Source organism: Marmota marmota, unplaced genomic scaffold (genome assembly GCF_001458135.2).
Source record: "Marmota marmota marmota unplaced genomic scaffold, marMar, whole genome shotgun sequence".
Lineage (NCBI taxonomy): Eukaryota > Metazoa > Chordata > Mammalia > Rodentia > Sciuridae > Marmota > Marmota marmota.
Genome location: NW_026000229.1, coordinates 2291835 through 2310237, shown reverse-complemented (window position 1 = coordinate 2310237; position 18403 = coordinate 2291835). Strand labels below are relative to the sequence as shown.

General features: G+C 36.0%; 1 protein-coding gene across 1 annotated transcript in view; it reads right to left on the bottom strand.

Annotated features, from left to right (window-relative positions):
• Gabrg3 (gamma-aminobutyric acid type A receptor subunit gamma3) overlaps positions 1 to 18403 on the bottom strand; it is a 598523-nt gene that overhangs the window by 67707 nt on the left and 512413 nt on the right. The window contains exon 6 of the mRNA XM_015480324.2: positions 17712 to 17849. Coding sequence (XP_015335810.1) covers positions 17712 to 17849 — 138 coding nt within the window. The remainder of the gene's footprint in view (positions 1 to 17711; positions 17850 to 18403) is intronic.

Sequence of the window (18403 nt, the reverse complement as noted above, 5' to 3'; positions counted from 1 at the left end):
ATATAGCACCAAAAAATACTGCAACAAATATTATGAAGGAAATATAACAGAACTTAAAAGAGAAGTAAATAAATCCACTATTATAGTTGGAGACTTCAACCCTCCTTTCCCAACAATTGATAGAATTACTAGACAAAGAAAAAAAAAATCAGCAAGGTATAGACTAACTAAAGAGTACCACCAATCAGATCTCTTTAGCACCATAGAAAGTCTATTCAACAGCTGTGGATTTGGGCTCTGCACATTCCTCCTAGTGCCCAAGGAATGCAAATCAAGGTAGAGCACAACTAGGGTCACACTAATCTCAACAAATTGAAAAGAATTGAAACCAAAATGTTCTCTGATCACAAACAGGATCAAGGTAGAAATCTATACATAAAAATGACTGGAAAACCTCCAAATACTTATAAGTAACACAGCTGGAAGTCACAAGTGAAATAAAAATTAGAACAAACTAAATTAAAAGACCTCAAAATCCCTGAGAAATTTATAGCCATATATACTCATTAGAAAATAAAAAATGTCTGAAATCAACAATCTAAGCTCTTATTTCAAAACATCAGAAAAAGAAGGGTGAAATAAGCTTAAATTAATTAGAATAAAAGAAATAAATAACAGAAGTCAATGAAATTGTCAGCAGAATTCTTTGGGAAAAAATCAATAAGATTAATAAACTACTAGGAAGATTGACAAAAACAGAGGCAACAGCAAATTATAAATATCAAAAATAAAACAGGAAACAATAAACTTTGCAGATTTCAGAGGGATAGTTAGGGAATAATATCAACAATTCTTCAAACATAAAAGTCACCATTTAGATGAAATAAACCAATTTGTAGGAAACTGCAATCACCACAGTTTACCCAATATGAGATAAATCATTTGAATAGTTCTATAACCATTAAGTAAATTAAATTCATGATTTAAAAATTATCCATTAAGAAATCTTCAGTACCAGTTATTTCGTAGAGAATTCCACCAAGTATTCAAAGAAGAATTTAAAAAATTCTATATAATCTCTGCCAGGAAATATGAGAGGAAGGAAGACTGCCGCCTACATTTGATGAAGCCAGAAGAATTACCTTGATGTCAAAGCCAGAGAAAGAGAAAGAAAGAAAGAAGGAAAGGAAGGAAAGAGAAAGAAAGAAAACTAGAGATGGAGATTGTTAGACTTCATGAACATTAAATGCAAAACTCTTAAAATATTGCAAAAATAGCTGGGCATGGTTGCCCATGCCTGTAATCCCAGTGGTTTAGGAGGTTGAGGCAGGAGGACTGTGAGTTCAAATCTAGCCTTAGCAAAAAGTGAGGCATGAAGCAACTCAGTGAGACCCTGTCTCTATATAAAATGCAAAATAAGGCTGGGGATATGGCTCAATGGTCAAGTGTCCCTGAGTTCAATCCCTAGCACCCCCCCAAAAAAAATCACAAATAAAATCCAATAATATCTAGAAATAATTATACACAATGATCAAATGGAGTGTATTCCAGGAATTCGAGGTTGGTTCAATATTTGAAAATCAGTAAGTGTAATCCACCATGTTTTGAAGTTAAGAAGAAAAATCACATGGTCATGACAATTGATGCACAAAAAGCATTTGCCCAAATTAAATATTCATTATTTCATAAAATAGAATTATCACTGTTTCCTCATAGCATTCAAACCAGAGTCAAGCCAAATCCCCAAAACTTTTCCCTTTTATCTTATAACACTTGTATCTTACAATAATTCTTTTATTTACCTCTTACTAATATGCCCCATAGTTTTCTGTAACCCCTGTTCTCTTTCTGTAAAGATAATAATTAAGAAGTGAAAATCTGAACTTATTCAACTATTGGAAGTGTTCCTGACCATCTCTGGCTGGAGGGTATTGACATTATCTTTCTTCCTAGTGTTGAAACTATCGATTCTGTCTAAAATTGAAATAAGTAGCTAATAATTACTGTGCTGCTGAATCTTTTTAAAAATGTTCTTAACTTCAGAGGATCATTTAGAAAACAACATATTTGTTAATAAAAAACATTTACTTTGTTTTCCCCCCTTTTTTTCTTAATAGACTCAAGAGAAATAAAACATGTTATTTAATTTTGAGAACAGTTAACAATAACAAAATTATTATAAAATATTTCTCTACTTTTATGTCTGTATATTGATCTATTAATCTGTGTGAATTAATCAAACACTGTTTTGGAAGACATCAACCTAATATCAAGTGTGGTTTTTACTAGGAGATCAAATTTCAGTTGTTCTAAATTCTCATCTTTGTACTTTTCTCCACTTTTGAGTTTTTAAAAATATGAGATCAACTCTATTATATTAAAAAATGTTTTATGTTAAAGCTAAACTTTGGAAACATTTATACTGAAATATTAACAAAGATTGAGGGTAGAGACTTAATTCTATATATTTTCTGTGACTTATAAGCTTAAAAGAACACTGAAATTTTAAAATGGAATGGGCACTGATATTTTAGAAGAAAAGTAAAACATTATCTGGAGATAAAAGGCAAACTACCGTTATGAATTGTTATATTGGATTTCAGTGCATAACCACATGCCAACACAGACACATAAAGGTATAGAAGATTTTATACAACTATTTTTGCCTACCATTCTATTATGAGCATATTTCTTGGTTTAAAATGACTACTCCTTTTCAGTCTTATTCAATAGAATTTACTTTTTTCTTGGGGGCTGTTGAACAGTTTATGAATTGAAGACATGGAATCTCATGGCTAACAGACACTTCAAATAACAGGTGTGGTGCCAGAGACAGTATTTACAGACCCAGAGTGAATGCACAGATGTATTTTTGTCAGTTGTCCTTTCATCAATATAAAGAACAATATAAATATATGTCTTGAACAAAGAGTTGTTCTGCAGCAGGAAAATAAATTTATTTCTAAAATAAACAATATCATTCCATTGTATTCAAGTGTTGTTTTGAAGATTCATTCCCTAGAAAACATTCTGGGCTATAGTTTAATAAAAATGGAACATGCAAAAAAAATCAGTTGTGTGTTAGGAAGCAGTTGAGATGGAACATCCAAGTTCAACTGATTGTTCTGTGCTGGACCTACCATGCACCCTGCAAGCTCATGGGTTGATGAAGAGATTTACCCAACTGGACTATGGGCTAATCATCTTACAATGCTCTAGGAGCCATTAGCATTAACTTTACACCATCTTCAGATCCTTTCCAATTGACACTTAAGACCAAAGTATGTCTTTTCTTTTTTTTTTTAAAAAAAAAAACTCCTTTTATCTATGACTTTATTATATAAGAAAGATAAAGCTGTTGGAATATGTCCTCTCCTTCCACTTCAGACCTACTTAGGGAGCTATGTTGAATTCTTAGCCAACTCTGCATCTCCAAGTCCTCATTAAAATTGTGGGCTTGCTAGCTTCTTTTTATAAAAGAAATTTTATTATAAATTCAGCATAATTAGTCCTGACAAATGGGCTAATCATGACACTGTGCAATTCTGTGCAGAGACCAAACCTCTAGAGCTTTTCTTATTGATAAAACAAAAGACTCTTGTTATAAAGGAGCAATAAATTACCCAGACACAGTTTGATGGCAAAGTTTTGAAAAACAAAATCACACAACTCATATAAGATATTACTAAAAAAATTCTTAAAGCAGAAAATAACAGGGCTTTGGCATGTAGGAGTAATAAGAAGAAAATTTAGAGGTACACAAACAGCCAATGCTGCCCACACATTTTAAATAAGAACACAGGGAGTAACAGAATAACTCCTAAATCTCCCTGTAATTCTTACTTCAATGGAGCTTTCCCTCAGACTGTGTGGCTTCTTTTGGTTTGTCTGTTTTGTTACGATTTCACTTGTTTTTACTGGTAATTACTTCTTTGAGTAATATACATTTAAGCATTACAAAGATGTATTTTTCTATTTTTCCATTTTATTACACTTGTACACTTAAAATCTACCATTAAATACTAGCTGAATACAAGTATACACTAGTCATACTGATAGCTGTAGATTTTTGAGATGTAAATATTAATGGATAGATGTATTAAAGAATGTGATAAAACAAATAGCAGTCATTGTAGAATCTGGATGGTGGTCTTGGTTCTGTGCTGTGACACATGAGGTGATGTTCAAGTAACAGCAAAAGAGACAGAAAGACACAAGCAAAACTGCAGGTTGCAACTCAAAGGAAAACCCCATCCAAGACTGAAACAGGACTACCATGTATCAAGCTGAGAGATGGTTTAGTGCTGGTAAAGACAGACCATGGGGTCTCTTATTTTATTATTTCCTTCCTGTTTTATCAGTTTTTTTCACTGCTGTGCCCAAAAGACCTGACATGAACATTTAGCAAAAAAATAAGTTTCTTTCAGTGCTCAAGGTTTCTGGGGTGAAAGTCCCCCCCCCCAGATAGCTGGCTCCATTCCTTGGGGCTCAAAGGGAGGCACAACATCATGGTGGAAGAGTACGGTGGAGAGAATGGAGGGAAGTGGCTCAAGACGTCATACCAGGTGGCAGATAGGGCTCCACTCTTCAGGGACAACATATATTACCCCAAAGGCATGCCCCCCCAATGACCCACCTCTTCCAGCCACACCCTACTTGCCTACAATTACCACCCAGTTAATATCTATCAGGGAATTAACACATTGCTCTCATAACCCAATCATTTCACCTCTCAGCTTTCTTGCATGACCTTTTGGGAGAAATCTAATATCTAAACCATAACACTTCCCTAAGATGAGTAAGCAGGTTGAGTGAGCAAATATGGCATGGGCTACAGCAAGGGGCTGATACTGCGTCACTCACTTGTTACCCATGTAGCCCAGCAGGAGTATTTCAGCAGTAGAACAAGCAGAGAAGGCCATGGCCCAGGGCCAGGCTGGTAGACTATCACTACCCTTGTGTAACAACAGTGTTCTGCTGAACTGAGTAAGTCCCCTCCAATCAAAGGAAGGTGAACTTCTAAATCTGAAGGAGCTTGACTCTGATGATAGATTTCTTTGGTGGTCATGAAGACAGATGCAGGGATGAGCCAAGGGCAATACGAAAAGATGGCAAGGTTGTGAGAGAAGAACCCCCACGAGTTCCTCAGCAGTTCTCCATGAGTTGTGGAGAGGGAAGTGAGAACCAGAACATCTGAAGATCAGAGTTAGCCAAGCAAGGTGGTCCACTCCTGCAATCCCAGCAGCTTGGGAGACTGAGGCAGAGAATCACAAGTCCAAAGCCAGCCTCAGCAATCTAGCAAGGCCCTAAGCAACTTAGTGAGACCTTGTCTCAAAATAGAAAATAGAAAAATAAAGGTCTGGGATGTGGCTCAGTGGTTAAGTGCTCTGGGTTCAATCTCTGGTAAAAGGAAAGAAAGAGAGAGAGAGAAAAGAAGAGAAGAGAAGGGAAGGGAAGAGAAGAGAAGGAAAGGGAAAGAAGAAAGAAAGAAAGGCAAGCAAGGGTTATTATTCAAGGAACTATTTGGGGTACACAAAATTTCTTGCACTCAAGTGTCTGACCAGTGACAACTAGTAAAAGTTAAAACAATATGAAAGTGTCATTGGACAAAGAGTAATACTGCCCAGGTTACCAGACTGATGGCATATCATGTTATCCTCATTATCATGAGGGACAATGGACACTAAAAACTGGAAGTTCAGTTATCTTGAGAAACAGGCCTACATTTACCCAGATTCTATACTTATTAAGATTAAAAAATGGAAGCCAGATGAAAATCTTCCAGGTGAATTGGATGGACATTACCTATTTAAATTCCTGGACACTCCAGTGGTCTCCTAAAGAATGAACTCCCCATGTAGGGCATCCAGCCTCCAAATAGCACAGAATTAGAAGGGACTTCCTAAATCTGAATCCAGTAGAAAGGATTCAGTGTTTCCATAGAAAACAAGAATAAACTATGCATTGATGTGGAGAATGTATATATTTTTTAAAGAATTGAAATGAATCTCTTTTACTACTTTCACAAACTCTATTTCATACCTTTGTTTCTACATGCCAAAACTAGTTTTCATCTGTAAAGTACAAAGTAGATGAAAGTATCTTTTGATTAAATTTTAAATGATAAAACTATAAACAGAGGTGAACTAGAGCTACTACAATACCAAAACACAATAATAGTCTCACTCATAATGTGTCCATATTAATTTTTCTAAGATGTTAACTAAATGTTTTCAAAGTGATATACTTATCTTTTAGACTGATTTGCTAAACAGATTAAGCATTATTTTCTCTTCCAAACATTCAAATGCTTTCTTTGAGCTAATTATTTTGTGAGATTCCCTGGGATGCCAATGGGAAAATCTATTGGAAAACATGTAAAATTACTACTAGGTAAAGATTGCTGGTTGCTTTCAAGCTCATTTAATCCTGACTAGGTCCTTATCTAGGAAGCAAGAGCTAGTATTTTCCTCTCCATTCTGTGGAAGAGGAAACTGAGTCTCAGAGAGGTAAGACAACACGTCCAAGATGGCATATCCTGGGTGCGGGCCTGGCCTTAAAGCCTAGTGAAGATGGCTCTGGAATTCACATTCTTGAACTCTGAGAATGTCTGTAATAATATGCAATGTGCATGTGCCATTGTGGGGAAAAATAAAGGCATTATGGACATAAATGACTGTCTACTTAGCCTAGTCTTTGTAAAGGAGGAGAAGTTCTTAAAATGGCTTCCTGGAGGAATGACATCCAAGTTTAAGAACTTAGTGATAACCGAAGTTAACCAGGTTGGTTGGGAGGGAATGGTGTGCATGTTGGAGAGTAAAGGTGTCAAGTGCTTGTGAGGATGTGGGCAGAAGCAAGTGCTTCAGTTGCCTCAGCAGAGGACTTGAAAGGTTGTTGTACTTTCATCAGGTACAAGTCTCTCTAGCACATTCTAGTATGTTTCTCTCAAGAGAAGCACTCTATAGCTATCTTGAAGTTAATACCAGGATTTCTTGACATTGATTTTCATGAAGATACCTTTAAATCTCAGTTTTCTCTCTGTATAATGAGATAAGAACCTCACTAACTTAAAGACTTGGAACATCATCAAAAGATCATGTGAAATGATGAATGTCTGTGAGCATCTTGATCATGGTGATATTCTAGAGATATACTACTCACAGCTCTATATTCCAACAATAATGTAGTTAATGTTATAGATAATCATGCTGGTCAGATTTTCATTACAATTAATAATACCTGAGATAATCAACTTATAAAGAGAAAGTTTATTTTGGCTCATGGCTTGGCTTTGAGGTTCTAGTCCACATTCAGTTGGCCCTAGGATGTGGAAGCACATTATGGCAGGAGTATAGGGAGTGGAGCAAAAACACTCACCTCATGGCCAGAGAGCAAAAGAAGGGAGGAGGAAGGGGTCAGGATCCCAAAGTCTCCTTCAGGGGCATGCTCTCAATGACCCAAAGATTTCCTAGACTCCACCACTTAAAGATTCCATCATCTCCCAATTGCATCTCCTTAGGGATTAATTGAACACACTGACCTTCGGAGTACATTCAAGATCCAGACTACAGCAATGACTTTAAATGATCATATTCTGTATGTCAGATTTAAGACTGCTTTTTTGATCCAATGATTTGAAGCAGTAATGTAACTCCATAATGGGAAAAAAGGAATATAAAATATCATCTATGCCAGTGAATATATCAAATAACGAAGCTTTCAAGGCACAGTCCAACACTGGACTAGAGAAAATAAAATGTTCTGAAAACTGAGGGTCAGTCGTAGGAAGTAAAACTCACTCTTTCTAGCAGTGATATCATGGAAAAACCATTGACTTCACAGTGAGATCCTGCTGTAGACCATGCGTGGAATCTGCTCAGGCTCAGTTCCTCATTGAAAAATAAAGATATTGGCATATGTCTTACCTTGCTCAAATTGTAGAGAAAAAGTAAATGAAAGCCACAAATGCTATGATGTATAAATATTATTGTCACCCTATATTACATACTATAATTTATTTTGATCTCATGGCAGAGTTATTGATTCAATATGATTCTAAAAAAAAACAGATATTTTCAGATATGATTTCTATGCCAGAATTTCAATTTTTTTTTAGCATATGAGCAGTTCATTAGACCAAGTAGAGATTTTTTTCCACATTTCCTCTCTGAATTAGAGATGGAGGATGATTCACAGTGGGTTTGAAAGATCCTTCACTTAATCTTGTGAACAAAGATACTGTCACTATTTTTAGAATGATGACTCTAAAACCCAGACTGATTTATTACCCAGATTGCATTCAGACAAATATGACAAAAAGTTAAGAAGAAACCACTTTTAGACTGTCTTCTACAGGAGCTATTTTAAACATATATTTCATTTGCATTCAAGATATAAATCTCACTATAGTTCCCTGTTAAAGCATGTCTCGTTGAATAAGATGCTAGCAGATGATTTAGTGGACTATTTACTAAAGAAAGCCAAGATGTAAATATCTCAATTCTCCCTCACAGGAAGTACATTAAGGCAATAATAATAGATAATATTTCTATTTATGGATGGCAATTATACACTTGGCATATGTTAGCTTACATAAATTCACAACAACCATATGAATGAGAAGGCAATTTCCTTATTCTTTAGGAAAACAGTACACAGATGGGTCAGAGGAAATGCCTGAGGTCAGACAGTAGGTAAGCAGTGCAGATGCACTCAAACATAGGGTGTCTGATGCTAGTGCTGGAGCTCCTGCCTTCTGTACTTAACTCTTCTTGGTGGGCAGTCAGAGAAAATATTTTTCAAAAATTTAGGTGGAGTGATGAATATCTAAAAGTTCATACACAGAATTTATTTTTTTTTTTGAGTTTGGAAACCATCTTAGAGGCTACTAAACTTAAAGCTCAAATCAACTTCAAAAATATTGTGCACATCAAGCTGTGTAACTTTTGCTGTAACTGTGAAAGAACAGTTTTTTTTCTCCTGTTTTATTATTATTTTTCTAATTAATTTTTTAATTTATATATGACAGTGGAATGTTAAAATTCTTATTACACATATAGAGCACAATTTTTTATATCTCTGGTTGTACAAAGTGTATTCACACCAATTTGTGTCTTCATATATGTACTTTGGATGAGAATGTTCATCACATTCCACCATCATTTTTAATCCCATGCCCCCTCCCTTCCCCTCCCACCCCTCTGCCCTATCTAGAGTTGGTCTATTGACCCCATGCTCCCCCTCCCTACTTCACTATGAATCCTTATATCAGAGAAAACATTCAGCATTTCGTTTTGGGGGATTGGCTAACTTCACTCAGCATAATCTTCTCTAACTCCATCCATTTACCTGCAAATGCCATGATTTTATTCTCTTTTATTGCTGAGTAATATTCCATTGTGTATATATATGGCACATTGTTTTTTTTTATCCATTCATCTATTGAAGGGCATCTAGGTTGATTCCACAGTTTAGCTATTGTGAATTGTGCTGCTATAAACATTAATGTGGCTGTGTTCTCCTGTTCTTTTTTTTCTTGACTATGACAAAGGGAACATATGTGGGGCCTTATGATGAAATAAGATCCAGGAGGAGAGTCACTAATACAATTAATTTTGGGGTCCAGCTTCCAACTTGATCTCATCCTCAGATATCAGGCAGTCTTTGCTAGGAATGCTTCAAGCTGCTCGTATCTTTGCCCTGAGCCTGCCCTCCACATGCCTTCAGATTGTCCTATCCACTGCAAAGCATGTTTCACATTTCTGGCCCTGTTTCACAAAGTTTGCTGTGATGACTGTAAACCTGGGACCCAAAGATGCTGTGTGTCCTCCCCACATTATTTCAGACAATTGGACTCAGATTCAAATGGACATTTGGGGCAGCCTTAAAGTGGCAAAGAAATAGATTAGCTTGCAGATATCTTAAAGACTTTAGACAAGAGAGGAAACCAGCTTGCTATAGAGATCACAGAATTAATCTCTCTATTTTCCTTTAGTATGAGAACATTACTCTTTTGTCTTTATTTTTATTGGCTATTTTGTTTGATATAAATTTGTTTCTTTTCACTTTGAATTCCATTGTCTGCTGGTTGTCCTGATTCCTGATGAAATGTCAGATATCATGTTACTTTTGTCCTGTGAAAGTAATGTCTTTTTTTCTCTAGATGCTTAAAGACAAACTTTCTGCCTTTGTTCAGCAGATTTCCTTTTCATTCATTCTCTGGAGGTGATAGACACTCTTGAGTGTGTGATTTCATGTTTTTCACCCATTTAGATGAAATGTAAACCATTCTTTCCTCAGCTATTCCTTCTAGCTCATTCTCTATGGCCACCATTTCTGGGAATCGAATTACATTTGGATTTCATTTCTTTTTCTTTAGCAATTACACTTATGTGGGAATTTTATATACTACCTCACATATTTATTGCATTCTTAGTTTTTAAATTATTTTTTCTCTGTTTTTTTCTTTAGATTTGATATTTGCTATTGATTGGTTATATATCTAACTTGTTTATTTTCTACTTTAATTAAAATTTAATTTGTCTTTGCATTCTTAATTAAAATTCTGAAATTTTCTTTTTAAAATTTCCATTTGGTTCTTTTTATGAATTCTGTTTTCCTGTGAAGTTAATCATTTACCCTTTTCCTCGGTTCTCTTCAAATTACTTTAGTTACTTCCATTCTAAACTCCTCATTGGATAACTCAAGTATCTTAATCACCTCTAGGTGTCTTGGTGTCCTCTATTATTTTTCCTTTGGGTTTTGGTCATTGTATTTTGCATGGAAATTTCTAAGAAAAATGTTATTATCCTTTAGAGGGATACTCATCATTTTCCTTTCTGGGCCAATGTACTTGAAGCTAACCATGTTCTACAGTCAGCAGTGGGGAAAACTCAAGGTGGAGCTGCAGGGTTTTTTTAGTCTATTCACATTTGCTGTGGAGATAACTCTCCCAGGTTCTAGCAGAGCTCAGTGTGCTCACACTCCTTACTCCTGTGCACCCTCAGTGATAATCCTTGTCTTGCCAACACTGGTAGATTCTGCCTTCCAGAGGTTTTTGCTTTCCCCTCTCCTCCCCTCCTCACAGTTTCACAATCCAGAAAATGTATGGAGTACCGACTCTACCTTCCTTTTTCTCTTTCTCCCTGAGATAAAGCTGAAAGCCTCTAATGATTCAATCTCGTTGAGGCTACAACCCAAATCATAACAACTTCATTTCCAGATTCCTCACCCCAATTGTCCAATTCATGCTCCTTTTCCAGACACTCAGCAAATAGCTTGAAAGAAGAAGTTTTCAGGTGGGTCCCTCTCTGTGCAGTATCTCCTTCTTCAGGATTCTGTTCCCTCAAGTCATGGTTGCCTCAGCACTTATCTGATGTCTTCAGACAGAGCTTAATATTATTATAACATTTTTTTCCAGTTTATCTCTATGGCTCGAACCCATAAGCCAGTCAATACTGACTGGACTAGAACTTTTCCATTATATATCATAGATTCCTCCTTCCCTCCTTCCCTCCCTTCCTTCCTTTCTTCTTACACCAGGGCTTGGTACCAATACAGGGGTGCTTAACTACTGAGCCAAGCTCCAGTCTTTATAAATAACTTTTTAAAATTTAGAGACAGGGTCTCGCTGAGTTGCTTAAGACCTTGCTAAATTGCTGAGGCTGGTATTGAACTTGCCATCCTCCTACATCATCCTCCTAAGATGTTTGGGATTACAAATGTGTGCCACCATGCCTGGCACAGATTCCTTCTTTGAGTAAACTTTTCATTTGAGAACCATATTAGATTTAAAAAAACTTGTGGAAATAGTACAGTGAATTCCTATACACCATACAACCAGTTTCCCCTATTATTAACACAGTACATTGGTGTACTCTATTTGTCACAATTAATGAATTAATATTGATACATTATTGTTAAAGTCTATATTTCATTCAGAGTGCCTCCGTTTTTTCCCCTAAAGTCTTTTTTTTCTGTTCTAGGATCTTAATTAGGATATTGTATTGAACTTAGTAGACATTTTCCCTCAGGCTCCTTTTGATTCTGACATTTTCTCAAATTTTTTTTTGAGATGACCTTGAAAGTTGTGAGCAGTACTTATCAAGTGTTTTGTAGAACATTCCTATATTATGATTTGTCTGATGTTTCCTTAGTAAGTAGCCAGAGGTTATATGTTTGGAAGACAGTAGAAGTACCAATAAACATCTCATAATGGTAAGAACACATAATATCACCTTATTCCAGCACTGGTGATGTTGACCTAGGATCACCTGGCTGAGGTAGTGTTTGTCACTTGTCTCCACTGAATCATTCCGCCTCCTTTCTGTATTGCACTCTTTGCAAGGAAGTCACTATGTGCTGCCCATTCTTAAGAAGTGGAGATTATGCCTTATCTCCATAAGGGAATAATGTCTACATAAATTATTGGGAATTCTGCATGAGAGATTTGTCTATTTTCTTCCACTTACATACATATGTATGTAATCATTTATTTATGTCTATGGACACATTAATATTTATTTTATACCTAGGTTATAATCAATACTGCTATATACATTTTGCTGGTTACATTTGTAGTTTTGACAATTGGGATGTCTTTTAGTTGGTCCTGTGTCCCCTTAATATAACTCTTGTGTACAAAGTGAATGTTTTAACATTATTTTCCAGCACCATAAGATGTTTCAGACTCATTTTGCAAATTTCCTACCTGGGATCTAGAGTCAGCCATTTCTCCAACAGGCCCTGATTCTTATCACTGAGAATGGTAGTAGAAACTAAGGTGAGTATTTGTATTGCTCCATGGGCAGCACTGCCTTTAGAATATCTCAGCTGACAGTCATCCCTGGGGAATAGTAGAGGAAGGCAGAAAAATTAGAAAGACTGTCTAAAAACATCAGTAACCTAACCAACACACCACACTGTTGAGCTAGCCAAAAGCCTTAGCAGGAATATCGTTGTTCATTAGCTATGATCCCATAGGAATATGATTTTTATATTATCTAACAGTTACAGACATTAACATTGGGCTAGCTTAGTGATTTTCAAACTTTAGCATTAGGAGTATCCCCCAGAGGGCGTGTGAAATACAGAGCCCTGGTCTCTACCCCAGGATATTCTAATGTGGAGGATCTGAGGTGGGGCCCAAACCCAGGAGTTGCCTCAGTTGCCATTCAGCAGCTCCTAGGTTGATAAATCCTAAATAGCACTGGCCCAAAGCCTGTTTTCTCACTGTATAGACAAACCATTTATGTAGGTTGGTGGAAGGACTGAAACCTGCTCAACACTAAAGAATACAAGTAGAAGGAATGAGTCTGGAGCAAAGAGAATATCTCCCTTCTAAATGCAATTGAAATGTTGCTTCTCTCAGTGTGCTACCCTTCCCAGGTTACTGCAGTGGATTAAATTTGTCCCCCCAAAGGGGTTGGAGTCTTGTCTCCCTGTACCTGTAGATGTGACTTTATTTGGAAATAGGGTCTTTGCAGATGACCAAGATAGGATGCAATCGTTAGGCGGGCTTTAATTCAATATGACTAATGAATGTCCTTATAAAAAGGAGAAATTCAGAGGCAGAGAGATTAGGAGGGAGGATCATGTGAAGACATAGAAAGAATACCATTAGAAGCCAAGGAGAAAGGCCCGGACCAAGCCTTGGAAAGAATAAGTGCTGCTAAAACCTTGATCCTAGACTTCCAACCTCCAGAATTGAGACACAATACATTCCTATTAAGACCTTCAGTATGTGGCAATGTGGCAATGTTTTTACAAGAAGTCCATAGAATTACTAGTTCTTGAACAGGCTTTATACATTTTAAGTAAACATATGCATTGTATTATGTTAAAGTTATTTACAGTGATCTAAAGAATATTTTTGATACTCTTGTTATATCAACACAGAAAAGTAGGACCTGTCAAATAAAAGTCTGTTTAGGGTCATGTCCATATCAAGGCTGGAGTGACGACAGTGGAGAAGATGATGTGAGGCAGACCACCTCCAGGTACCTGGTGTTGGTGATGCACCTGGAGACTCAAGATACTGAAGTTTTTCATGGTTTTCCTCTTGAAAATAAATTTCCTAGAAGAATTATTTATGAAGACTTAAAAATACAGAATAAAAATATCTTCCATCATCCTTAAACTTCAAAATTAGTGTGAGAATCAGCTAGATAGACAGTGTTGCCAATGCTTTAATCTTCTGGGAAGAAAGGGATTATGTAAGTATGTTTGGCCTTTCAACCAAGTACAGATCAAAAATATTCAGGAAAAAAACAGTGCCTGTACTGAACATATAGAGATTATGTTTTGTTGTCATTCATCAAACAATATAGTATAAGAATTATTTACATAGCATTTACATTGTATTCCATGTTATAAGTAAGTAACATAGAGATGATTTACAGTACATGACAGGATACACATAGGTGGTATGCAAGTACCATGCCATTTTATATAAAGGAAATGAGTGACTGTGGATGTGGGCATCTGTGGGATCCTGGAACCAATCCCCTAAGGATACTGAGGGACAACTCTATGTGTTCTTGCCATCATTATTTTGAATTATGAAATTGAAAACAAGGAATAGCATTTGTCTATGAAGACAATGATCTGACAGATCTTCTAAAATGCCAACAGAACACCATGGGTGATCCTCTACCTGGTAAAAATGGCAACCACATTTGCAAGCAGTTGTGTTTTATGAATATTTATCAGTCTGGTAACACCTCACTAGATGCTGGATATGGCCAGAAAAGTATACAGAGAACAACACACCCCAGCCATAGGCCCAATGTGATCTCTTGTGTTTGCAGGCTCCAGCTATCCCGCTCCTCTCTCAATATTTTTTTACTCCACAGCAGTGCTGCACAGTTACATACAGGAAATAGTCTCATCCACCCTTCCTGCACTGGTCATCCTTCATCATGACCAGTGGTTTAAGTTTTCCCTCTGAAAACTGGAATTTAGATAAATGAATAAATACATGGCCATAATAAAATGTTTTATCTACTTTTAAAAGATTATGAAAAAGCTCACCAACACCGCAAAGTTAGTCACTTATCATGAAGCTGCTTTAGGGTAAGAATAAGCTCACAGTACCTCCTTTCAGATCTGTCAGGTCTGGACCTGAGTGCCATTAACCTTGAATTTCTAACAGAGAGAGGGACAACCTAGGAATTCCCTTAGTAAGAAGTGGATTATCAGGTCAGAGCTTCCCAAACAGAAACAATATTTCTAAGACCACTCTGGGGATCTTAAAAACATGATGTGAAGCTAAGAATATTATTAAGAAACATTGAGTAACATGAAATCCACCTGAATTGAATTAATCTTCAGGGTACAAAGGCCAACTCTCGCTACCAGTAGTTAAACTTCTGCAGGTACAGGCAATTTTGTTTTTGTTTTTATACTTGGAGACATGACAACATAAGAATATGACTAACAAATAAGAGAATAATATAAAAAGAGTGCTATAGTTTGGATCTAAAATTTTCCTTAAAGGCTTCTGTGTTAAAGATTTGTTCCCCAGAGTAGTGCTGTGAGAGATGATGAAACTTTAAGAGGTAGGCCTCATTGGGAGGTCTTCATGGAGGGCATGGCATTGAAAAAGTAATAGGACTCCAGATTGTTCTTCTCTAGACTTCCCAGCCATGAGGAGAGCCGTTTTACTCCACCATGTGCTTTTGCCATGTTGTGTTGCCTAATTATTGGCCCAAAATTATGGGGACGATTGATTATAGGCTAAACCATCAACCAAAATAAATCTTTCTCTTTATAAGTTGATTTTCACAGGTACTTGTTACAGTAATAAAAAGCTGATTTACACAAAAGTTATTCACTTGTTTTTACTTCTTTTTCTCCTTTTTTAGTAAATACATATTTTAGTACTAATGAATCCATTTCATGGTTCGAATAATCTGGATCCAGCCAACAATTGACAGCTATCCTCTTGTTAGGTCTGTTATGTTGATGCTGTGATGGTAGATTTATAATGGCTAGCAATGCTTGGAAGATTAAATAATGAACATATGGGTGGGATTTTTTTTAATCATCCAAAGGAGGTTTTTGCTTTTTATAAGTATAACCATAAAAACATTTTTGGGGGTTATTATACAAATTATACAAATGTTTATGGTTGTGAAACTTTCTTGGTACTAGGGATTAAACTCAGGGGTACTTAACTGCTGAGCCACATCCTTAGCCTTTATCCTTTTTTTTTTTTTTTTTTTTTGAGACAGGGTCTTGCTAGGTTTCTTGGGGCCTCACTAAGTTGCTGAGGCTGGCTTTAAACTTGCAATCCTTCTGCCTCAGCCTCCTGAGTCACTGGGATTATAGGTGAGCACCACCACAGTTCTGAAACTTTTGAAGACCATGGATTTAGATCCATTCTAATTTCTTTATGGGTCACAATCACATTAACACATTAATTGTTCAGATGATCAGTTCAACTCCATGGCTCCCTCTGTTGGTCACTTCCCTGAGCTAGTATTCCTTTACAATTAATTTCAATACCCCTGAGCGAATTGTTTACATTTCCTTTTGTTTAATATCTTCTTGCCAAGAACACCAGGACTTGGCATTTAAATACAGAATAATCCTCTATTTGGTAAAACTCTTGCAACTTTACACCCCACTAGTCTGCAGGTACAGTGCAACCTAGAGTGTTGGAGACTCATAACTGGGAAGAAACTTCTTTAAAATATTTCTTTTCATGCTGCCACAACAGTTCATTTAAGTAAGTTATGATCTTCTTCTAACCCTGTCATTGTTAAATATTTAAATATAGATCCCACAACTTCACCATCATGACAACCATAGGAAATCTTTGGTTTTCTTCTTTGATCAGGTAGCTTTGTCAGGACCATTCTTAATGTATGAATGGATCTCTATTTTGCAATTGTACCAAGAATTTGTAGTGTCCTTCAAGCATATTTACAATTAGTTGTAAAATCTGACACCTTAATTTAGTCATCAATGAAGTAAATTATCATAGGATTTTAAAAGTGAACAAATTACTCATATTAACAAATAATATCTGTAGAGAAGTTGACTCTAACCTTAAACTACACCTGACATCCTGCCCAAATACAATCAGTTGCAAACTAGTGGGCCGTAGGAATAAGTAAATACCCAAAATGAAAAGCAGACACAAACATAAAACATCAAAATTAAAACATATTAATATGCAAAGTGTCTCTTTTCATCTAATTACATGCTTTATAGTATGCATAAATGATCACTTAATAAAATAAAATTGGTAGGTAATTATTGTGCTCAATCAATTAAAAAAGAAATTCAAAATTTAAGATGAAATGGCCATAAAAAGAAGAAGCTAGAAATAAAAACTCAAATGACATTTCACACCAGCTCCTTTTATTTGCAAGTTCTCAGTGGTGTTTGATTCTTATCATGTATGTGGAAAGTTTCAGAACTCTCACCATTAGTATAATTGGTTTATACAAATATGGTATTGAAAATCTTAGTTAGGTTTATAAACAATGCAGATACAGTTCCAATTCAAAAGTATAAATCAATTCTAATTATCCCTCTGTCATCCCAATTAAAGCACATAAAATATTCTCACTTTTGAATTAGTTGTTTTGTCTCAGATATCACTTGTATGTATCATGGTTGCCCTAATACAATTAGTTGAAAACATACACATGAAAGGATTCAACATTAAGTTGCTGACTATATACAGCCTTAGACCTCAGGGGGATAAAAAGTAAGTAAAAAAATATTTATTTGAGAGCTATACCTTTTTAATTAATTCCTACCTGCAGAAGTTGTCACGATTTCCGTGGTGTTTCTGATGCCCATGAAGTCAAATTGATAAAGCCGCCATGATTTCTGGTCAGCTGCCTCAACTGAATTTTTTCTCCATCTATAAATCATTTCTTCTTTTGGGTAGCCATCTAAAAACATAGACCAAGATATCAGCACTTGGAGATGAAGGTTTATAAATCGCTAATGTCAAATTGTAATTCTGCTCACCTTTAAAAAAAATTTGTTCTTATTAGTTACCCATTAGTGTAATGTGTTTTGACATATTATACATATATGGAGTATAACTTCCCGTTCTTCTGGTTGAACATTATATGGAATTACATTGATTGTGTGTTCATATATGCATATAGGAAAGTAATGTCTGATTCATTCTACTTCTTTCTTATTCTCATTCCCCCTCTCTTCACTTCATTCCCCTTTAATTCTGCTCATGTAACAGGACTTAAAATTTTAGGTCATGCTTGTTCTCCAGATTTTTTTCAGAGACATGGAAACTCCAAACAAAAAGGTAATGCCACCTAACCCTGGAGCAGATCTTCATGATCAGAAAGGTGTTCTTTAGCCACAAGCCTGGCCATTGTCCATGGATGCAGTAAATGGGAGGTCACTGTCTTCATGTCTTAACCTTGGAAAGCCAGTGGCTACACTTGACCTTTCAAGAGTGAAGGTGCCTGTCAATATG